Here is a 9749-nt window from a genome sequence, read left to right as displayed (position 1 = left end):
TGTGTAGACTGGTGAGGAAAAATGCAAATGTCATCAATTTCAGAATAAGGCTGTAAAGTAACAAAATGTGGAAAAAGGGTCTGAGTTCTTAACCGAATGCACTGTAACAGTCTTAAATGTACTGAATTCAAGGGGGTTATGCAACCTTAGAGCACATGTACTGCACAAATGAACCTTCCTTTGACAAAAGACTAACTTTGTCATGCATTTACTTTAGAATTTAAAAAAAAGACCAAAACAGTTGGTTATAACAGTTTGTTCAACATTCATAACAAACAAGTAATTGAGGGAAACCATTTTAAATCACAGAACTTTTAATTTCAAAAGAAATCCACATCCTCAGTTAGAGTTGAAAAAGATAAAAAATAAACTGGGTGGATGAGAGGCCAGGGGGCTTTAGTAATACAGCTGCTGCAGAGGGGCAGTGCTGGCAGGTTATAATACAGAAGGATCAGAGAATAGCCACTACAGCGCTGGGGAGAACAAAAAATATCTGCTTTCGTCAAAAAAAATCCAGAGAGCTAGCATATAATTGAATCTTTACATTTTATTCCGATTCATTAGCATTTTATAGAAATCAGTTTTGGATTAAAAATGTTGATAAACCATGGTACTCATATAGCATGAAAAAAAGGGGAAATAAAAATCACAAATCTAGTGGAGGAAGGGGCAGTAGAAGAGCAGCCATCTTGAGAGAAAAGCTGGTACCTCATCGATGGGGGAATTCAAGAGACATCTGAAACAGAGGGATTGAATAATGGATGAAAACGGCATGAAGACAGAAATGAGATGACAAGATAATGCATTAAAACTCTGAACAGAGAGAAAAATCTATTATTTTATGTGGCTGTAGGGATTGCTTGGTTTACTCTTCAAAAGCAAAATGGTGTATGGACAGAATGTGAACACTGAAACTGGTACTTACAACTAGCAGGCCTGGCGCCGTATCTTCGCATGATCTGGTCTTGTGTGAATTTCACAAAAGATTCGTATTGTTCTGCAACAGACGATTAAAAGGCCAATGGATTAGTACAAAACTGTGAATGTGCAGATTCAAGTACCAGATAGGACCCCAACATGTGTTGATACATGTGATGCAAAAAAAAATACTTGGTGATTCAGCCTTCACTAAACATCAGCTAAAAAGGTTGATCATATTAATCACTCCAGTCAGAGCAGCTGTATATTCTAGAAACATTAGCAGTCCTGGCTAGTAGTGTCTAGTACATAAATCCATATCTGCCAAGAGCAGCCCCTAATTAAACAAGAACAATCAGCAGGACATTAGATAAAAGGCATTAAAAGGTATTCGGGGGACGCAGCAAATCAGCCTCTCCTATTGCACACAGGGTGCCATTTGTAGAAGTCTTTCTTCATTGCTAGTGCTAAAGGGTGTGAAAACATTAAAGACTTTCGTAAGACCGAACAAACTAAAGCCATTTTCACACTATCGTGCTGATCCGAACCACTGTGCTAGCTGACATTTTCACAACTTTTTACATGGTTCCCATCATCTACAGTGGATGCATAACCATGACAGCGCAGCATGTTTCGGCTTGGCTCAGTAATGTGAAAAGCCCATTTGACTTGAGGTTTAAGGATGGTGATATGCCATGTACTGTCTGTACCTGCAAGTTTTGTGTTGAGGATCTGTTCATACTCCTCCCGGATCTTCTCCTCGTGGTCTTTGAGCAAGCGCTCGCACAGGTAGCTCACCTGCCTCAGTGTGAACGACGGCTGGTCCTTCCTCGAGGCACCTGGGACACAGTGACATTTTATGCAGGCTGACATTGCCCATGCCATCTATACATACACTACAGGTCAGAGTTCACAATGTCCTCTCTAGGAACAGATGTCTGCGCAATAATTTATTTATTGCCGTTTGTCGCCTTAGACTCAGCAGCAGCATAGACCAGTGGTTCCCAACCGATGTGCTGCGTGCCCTGAACTCAGGTGTTCACATGACTGGGCAGGGGTGCAGCTATGGGTGGACATAGGCCCACCCACTGGGGAGCCAGGACCAGCCAATCAGATTGAGTTTTAACCCACAAAAGGGCTTTACTATAGACAGAAATACTCTTGAGTTTCATCAGCTGTCCTGATGGCCGGTCTCAGACGATAGCGCAGCTGAGAAGCCAGATGCAATCTTTTTTTTTTTTTGTCACAGAAAATAGATTGTTTGCAGAATGAGTCAGATGATATATGAGGTCATTACCGCTAAATAAAATAGGGCTATTTTAGGTGTGCCGCAGAATTTAATATCCCATCAAGGTGTGCCACGGTTAAAAAAAGGCACAAAAAAGTGGCACTAACGAGGCCCCGTCGCCAAGTCTCCTGAGCTTGGAGCTGGATCCAGGGGAAGGCTGAATGATTCATGCTCTGGGATTTTAAGTGTACTTTGACCCATTCTGAATTTCTGACCAAAGCTTTTAAAAGCTCAATTCCAGGCAATAGTCTCAGAACTAGGAGAGAAGTATAATTACTAGAACGGGGTGACAGATATTCACATTCAAATCAATGGTCTCCCGAGTAGCGCAACAATCTAAGGCACTGCATTGCAGTGCTAGAGGCGGGACTACTGATCCTGGGCTGTATCACAACCGGCCGTGATCGGGAGTACCATAGGGCGGCGCACAATTGGCCCAGTGTCGTCCGGGTTAGGGGAGGGTTTGGCCGGGGTAAGCAGTCATGTAAATAAGAATTTGTTCTTAAGGAGAGGGCACTGACTAGCTATACTTGAGCCAATGGGAGCTATAAAAACATATACCGACTCCAAGCATCATTATGTAACGTCTATGGAGGCTGAAATGTTTGCGGTTTGTATTACCACTGCATGCTCACACTGAACACCATATGAGTGGTGACGGGGTTTGGCAGGTGACTCAGTTGGCCCACCTCGCACACCATCAACCCCCCCCCCACACCACACACACCTCCCTCCATCCATCTCACCTGGTGGGGAGCTGGGGCCGGTGAGGGAGGAACTGGGGGCATCGGTGGAGCTACAGGCAACCTCACTCTGGTTGAAGGCCCCCTCCAGCTGCCGTCGCCGCTGGTAGCGGCTGTACTCCTGACGGATGTTCTGGAAGATCTGCTCTGTAGAGGGGACAGAACACAGGGGACACGGTTATAAACAGGGCCGGGAACAACCAGCACTCAGAGGACAAATAAAGCCTAGAGCACCAATATGAAGATGGTGCCCGTCTAGTTGATTTTAGAAGACAAATAGCCACAGCCTGCCTTGAATACCCAAACATAAAAAGGTGACCGGTTTCTTTTTAGATGGTCTCTGATCATAGCAAACCAGCCATGTCAGATAGCTAAGAACATAGGCATTTTCAGAAGCTGAATGTGTTCCAAAATTGCATGTTGTTGATCACTACAAGCCAGTCATGCTATAAGCCTAGTAGGTGTAGTGTTCAATGATAGAATATTTTCCTCAAGCCTCAATGAAGGCCCACAGCTATGCACACAACCTGTGAGCTGCAGTGTTCAGCTGATGTGGTTTTCAAAACAAAAAACACTAACAGGAAGGAGCGCTTTAAAAGCTGGGCGAGACTAACGTCAGTGACAAACACGCACCAGCTGTGTCAACCCCCCACAGCACACTTGCGTGCACACACTTCCTCAAAAAGAAACCACCCCTTCTGAGATCCTGTGAATGGCGAGAAGGGGCGAAGGAGTTTGTTTCACTTCTTCCTTCAAATCTTTCAGGAATTGTGATTCATCCATAGCTGACTAGGAGACAGTCAGGCTTAACAGGTCTTCATGGCTTAGTTGGCCTCTCACAAACAAGACAAAAATGGTAGATTGGTTGTCTTGTACCAGCATGTCTGGCAATAACACAGCAAGAAAACTACCTGAATAGCAGAGTGATTTATTTAGATAGATCTGGGTGACATCTGACTGCAATGCAGAGGGCAGGAAGGAGTGTGAAACAGGGCACCGGTTTGACATGCTACAAGCCTCCTTCCCAGAGAAACTGGGTTGGGTTTCATCCTCCAAGGTCTTTGATCACTGCAGAGCTGGGCTTCAGCCAGGCTGCATCCCTAATTGCACCCTATTCTCCATGTAGAGCCCTGGTCAAAGGTAGGGCACTAGGCTTTAAAAAGGGATTAGGGTGCTATTTGGGGTGAGGTAATCTAACGTAGCAGGCGTAAAAGACAAAACACCAGAGCGGAGTTCCCACATCCGGTTCTCAACGGAAAAGGAAGCTAGGTTAAATTAGCATTCGCTTTGAAAACCGGATGCGTCCAGTTGTTGGCAACACCGCTAAGCCTTGGGACGAGCCTAGAGATCTGTGGGCAGAGCTAGGCCCTACATGTGCTCAGGCAGTGGTGGTACCCATTCTTATTAGCCTAAGCAGTGGGACTGCACCTAAAGCCTTTTGACTTCAGTTCAGGGCCAATTCCAGTATTCAGCAAACAACCCTGGAGGGAAGTAGCTAGCCCCTAATTGGTGAAGACTTTTCTTGGCAAGGAGTCCATATCGCACTGGAAACCTTTTTGAAATCAGATTCACTAAGATCTGGCACCTTACTTGCAAGGTTTTTGACTAGGCCATGTTCAATAAAAGCATTAGCAAACATACAAAGACAACTAAACGCATCAAACGGGTACTAAACTGAAATTTCACAGATTGGGTGTAAAGTTAAAAAATATATAGGGGAAAAGTGTTGATAGCCAGAGTGTGAAAGGAGGACTTATCCTTATTCTTCCTCAAAGGGCAAAGGGCCTGTGTGCACCACTCTAGGGAGGCCTGCCTCATTTATCTTGGTTGAGAGAGCAACAGCCATATCAAGGTAAGAGCAAAGATGAGGTGTGGGGGCGGCAGGTAACCTAGTGGTTGCTAGATCGAATCCCGAGCTGACAAGCTGTCGTTCTGCCCCTGAACAAGGCAGTTAGACTGCCTAGGAACAGTGGGTTTTGTAAATAGGAATTTGTTCTTAACTGACTTGCCAAGTTAAATAAAATAAAAAAACACGCATGTCTCCATGAACTGTTCTGCGGGGGAAGCCAGCTAGCCAGCCTAGATGGGCACGTTCAATTCATTTTTCCTCACCTCCTCAAAATGCATCATAAGCAGTAGTCAGCGGGGAGGGACATATCGAATGTGTCCAATGCACTCTGTAGAAGCAACAAGAGAACTGAATCTAGGCTAGATTCATTGAAAACTAGCCATTTTCAGATGTAATTTTGAGAGTGAGATTGCCAGTCAGTCACATAGCTTGCTCTGTATTATCAAGCTGGAAGCTTCAATTTAGCAGAGTACATGATAAAAGCAGCAGAGGGGTTGATGAGCTGAAGCCTTCCTGTGTTAATGCAGCTCTAATCTGACAGGCTTTGTTTATTTAGCCACTGCTAAACCTTCCTAACTTAAAAAGCTGTATTTATCCCAGAGACAGGAGTATATGAAGGGGGCTAGACCTGGATGACCCCCCCCCTTTAAAAGTTCAGTTGAGGCGTGACTCAAAATGTTTCACGATGCTGCATGAACGGACTAGTTGAAAGGCCAATGTGTCCGATTGGGGTAGAATTGGCAGACAAACAGATTGGTGCAATGAGCTATTAGCTTGAGCGTCACATTGTTTATCTAAATAGCTTACCTACAACGAGGCTTAAGCCCAAGTCATAAGTCACTCCCTAACATTAAGTAGTCAAAATGTTTGATTCTTTATGTCGGTGCCATGACAGCAAAAGTCACCGGTATCTCAATCTCCATTCCTGTAGACTACATTGAGACACTCCATTTGATACATGGGTGAAAGTATATTTCAGTTCCTCCCAGTACGGGACTTACTTTTAGTGCACAAAATTAAAATCATTGAATTAATATTGGGATTCTATGTAACTAACCGATCTCTGTGGGCCTCGATGTAAAGATTCATCATTTAGCTTTTGAGATGTATGACCTGTTATTGTAGCATAAACATGTTGTGATATTTTCATCTGATTGTCAAACAAACCACTTCAAAAAGGGCTCCTTTACTAGGCTACCCACACACATTCATCTACTTGCAACATATTTCCAACATCCAAACAGTGGTGAATGGAAATAGACATGTTAGGCAAAACACCGACTGTAATGACATTTTGTCGATTGTCATTAGGCCAGAATTCATGCATCCACTGCTGTCCGAGCGTCAGCCATTCATCTCTGGCGTGGCAAAATGTCAGTGTTCTCATCGAACCACATTGAATTTGAGCGTAGGCTATACCACCTATTTTAATAAAGTACATTTTCTCATTGTTCATGCCTCTGACATGCAGGTGGCTAATGTTAAAAAATGGTGTAATAGCCTCGTTTTCATGACATTGTTTTAATTATTGTAATAGGCGATGTTTTACCAGTATGGCGTACCGCCACTATTTATTTGGCTGGGATGCCATACTGGACCTCCTTAATTTCTCCACCTGATTTGATCAAACGCATTAAGTTGACAAGAGACATCCTTTTCCGAATCAGGGCACATCTGGACTTGGGTGTCTGTGCTGAATGATCTCAGAGCTCCAGGGTAACCTTTTGAGTGACAAGTGAAATCCCTCTCCTGCTGCCAGTCACTGCCAGCCAGGCCAGCACTGCCAACCACCAGAATACCAATCTTAGGGTGTTGCCTAGCAACAACGACCCTGTCACGGCCAGGCCAAAGCAATCAATCACAGAGACTTCCTGCGAGAGGCAAAAGCCTCAGCTAAAAGGCTTAGGGAAAACAAACAAAAAGTGTATAAGGAAAGAGATTGGCCAGATAAGTTGGACGTGGGGGACAACGGTTGGCGGTGAAAAAAATAATTAAAAAAAAGTCTGACTCATTTCACCCTCCATTGCTGAAGTATAGTGAGGGGACTTACGGACTGCAAAGCCGCCAGGAAGCAGGCTGTATTGTGGGTCAGGCCAAGTTGATGTAGCAAAGACCCTGTTAAAGTATAGAGACATCATTGGTTGCTACTAGAGCATGGCTATGGGTGGGAACTGGCCACAGGGCTTACTAACTGCCGGGAAGTTGGGGTATAATGAATTGAAGGAAAATTCTGGCGACGAGTACTAGACTAGCTAGGCTCACGCTGTGCTGAACATTAGCACAGAGAAGTAGGTCAGGTTGCAGTATTCTTCAAAACACAAACCAGCTTCAGTTATTGCACAAGGTAAGAACCTGGAAGGTATTCTTAAGAATTCTGCACATATATTTAAATCCAACATACCCCAACTCAGTGACCCACTGAAGACATCTGAGCTGATGCAGTCCGTCATGACAATACAGCACACGTACCACAAGTAGGGATGTGAACGTGTTCAGTCGTGTGTAGAATATTCTAGCCTATTCATTGAAGATAAGCCCTACTTTACTGAAGTTGCGAGCCATTGCAAGACAAGAAATGCAAGACAGAGTTCCATTGCGAGATGCAGCTTTTGATTGCCAATAGATGGGCCTAGTGCAAGGTTCTGTCTGCCTGCCTGGTGGTCGACCTGCCTATACTGTGTCCCTCACTAGGAAAGGTGTGTGTGTGTGTGTGTGTGTGTGTGTGTGTGTGTGTGTGTGTGTGTGTGTGTGTGCTCGCAGAAGTACTGCAACTAGATCAGTCTCCTCCGTTCCAAAAATACTGAATCTTAGGAGTCGACGCCAAATCTTGTTACTCAGAAATGGGAGTCAACTTATTGGACGGTGTCGTGACGTTGGTATTAATGTGATAATTGTTATGTTGAATAATTAACTGTTTATAATTAAGTGATTAAATTAATCAGGTAACCATTAACTTCTCTAGGGTAGGGCGCAGCATTCGGAATTTTGGATGAAAAGCATGCCCAAATTAAACTGCCAGCTACTCATCCCCAGAAGATAAGATATGCATATTATTAGTAGATTTGGATAGAAAACACTGAAGTTTCTAAAACTGTTTGAATCATGTCTGTGAGTGTAACAGAACTTATTAAGCAGGCGAAACCACGAGGACAAACCATTGATTTTATTTTTATTTTTTTTAGGTCACTTTTTTCAATGGGTTTTCATTGGGAATCCAGATTTCTAAGGCACCTGCTTGCAGTTCCTACCGCTTCCACTGGATGTCGACAGTCTATAGAAATTGGTTGAGGTTTTTTCCTTTGTGTAATGAAGAAGTACGGCCATCTTGAACGAGGGTCACTTGAAGTGTCCTTCCTGTTTGTTAGAGGTATGTGACCAGAAAGCTAGCTACAGTTTGTTTTAATCCTGTATTGAACACAGATCATCCTTTCTTCAATTTTATCGATTATTTATGTTAAAAAATACCTAAAGTTGTATTACAAAAGTAGTTTGAAATGTTTTGGCAAAGTTTACAGGTAACCTTGAGATATTTTGTAGTCACGTTTCACAAGTTGGAACCGGTGTTTTTCTGGATCAAACGCGCCAAATAAAATGGACATTTTGGATATACACTGCTCAAAAAAATAAAGGGAACACTTAAACAACACAATGTAACTCCAAGTCAATCACACTTCTGTGAAATCAAACTGTCCACTTAGGAAGCAACACTGATTGACAATAAATGTCACATGCTGTTGTGCAAATGGAATAGACAAAAGGTGGAAATTATAGGCAATTAGCAAGACACCCCCCAAAACAGGAGTGATTCTGCAGGTGGTGACCACAGACCACTTCTCAGTTCCTATGCTTCCTGGCTGATGTTTTGGTCACTTTTGAATGCTGGCGGTGCTCTCACTCTAGTGGTATCATTACAGTACAACAGTTTGATTTGTTTGATCTTAGCTGGCTACATAGCCGTCTTTGTATCCAAGATAATTGTGTAGTCTAGAGTAATTGTCGAGGTTACCTAGCCAGTTAGAGGTTACCTAGCCAGCTACACTTTCAAACAAAGTCAACAACGCAGCCACTGCTAGCTAGCCTATTTCACCAGCCAGCAGTACTATATCATTTTAGTCAATAAGATTTTTTGCAACGTAAGCTTAACTTTCTGAACATTCGAGACGTGTAGTCCACTTGTCATTCCAATCTCCTTTGCATTAGCGTAGCCTCTTCTGTAGCCTGTCAACTATGTGTCTGTCTATCCCTGTTCTCTCCTCTCTGCACAGACCATACAAACGCTTCACACCGCGTGGCCGCTGCTACTCTAACCTGGTGGTCCCAGCGCGCACGACCCACGTGGAGTTCCAGGTCTCAGGCAGCCTCTGGAACTGCCGATCTGCGGCCAACAAGGCAGAGTTCATCTCAGCCTATGCTTCCCTCCAGTCCCTCGACTTCTTGGCACTGACGGAAACATGGATTACCACTGATAACACTGCTACTCCTACTGCTCTCTCCTCGTCTGCCCACGTGTTCTCGCACACCCCGAGAGCTTCTGGTCAGCGGGGTGGTGGCACTGGGATCCTCATCTCTCCCAAGTGGACATTCTCTCTTTCTCCCCTGACCCATCTGTCTATCGCCTCCTTTGAATTCCATGCTGTCACAGTTACCAGCCCTTTCAAGCTTAACATCCTTATCATTTATCGCCCTCCAGGTTCACTTGGAGAGTTCATCAATGAGCTTGACGCCCTGATAAGTTCCTTTCCTGAGGATGGCTCACCTCTCACAGTTCTGGGTGACTTTAACCTCCCCACGTCTACCTTTGACTCATTCCTCTCTGCCTCCTTTCCACTCCTCTCCTCTTTTGACCTCACCCTCTCACCTTCCCCCCCTACTCACAAGGCAGGCAATACGCTTGACCTCATCTTTACTAGATGCTGTTCTTCCACTAATCTCATTGCAACTCCCCTCCAAG

The 9749-nt window shown here is 44.1% G+C and overlaps 1 protein-coding gene across 1 annotated transcript in view; it reads right to left on the bottom strand.

The window, feature by feature from the left end:
* Window positions 1-296: 296 nt before the first annotated feature.
* The window catches only part of LOC129837118 (akirin-1-like), a 29830-nt gene continuing 20377 nt past the window's right edge, over window positions 297-9749 (bottom strand). Inside the window, exons 2-5 of the mRNA XM_055903035.1 lie at window positions 2953-3096; window positions 1629-1757; window positions 926-997; window positions 297-736 (exon numbers count right to left, since the gene is read on the bottom strand). Of these exons, the coding sequence (XP_055759010.1) occupies window positions 726-736; window positions 926-997; window positions 1629-1757; window positions 2953-3096 (356 nt within the window). The 3' untranslated portion in view covers window positions 297-725. The remainder of the gene's footprint in view (window positions 737-925; window positions 998-1628; window positions 1758-2952; window positions 3097-9749) is intronic.

This window comes from Salvelinus fontinalis, chromosome 38, assembly GCF_029448725.1.
Source record: "Salvelinus fontinalis isolate EN_2023a chromosome 38, ASM2944872v1, whole genome shotgun sequence".
In the NCBI taxonomy this organism is placed as follows: Eukaryota; Metazoa; Chordata; class Actinopteri; order Salmoniformes; family Salmonidae; genus Salvelinus; species Salvelinus fontinalis.
Note: the sequence above shows the minus strand (reverse complement) of the source record. Positions and strands in the feature narration are given on the sequence as shown.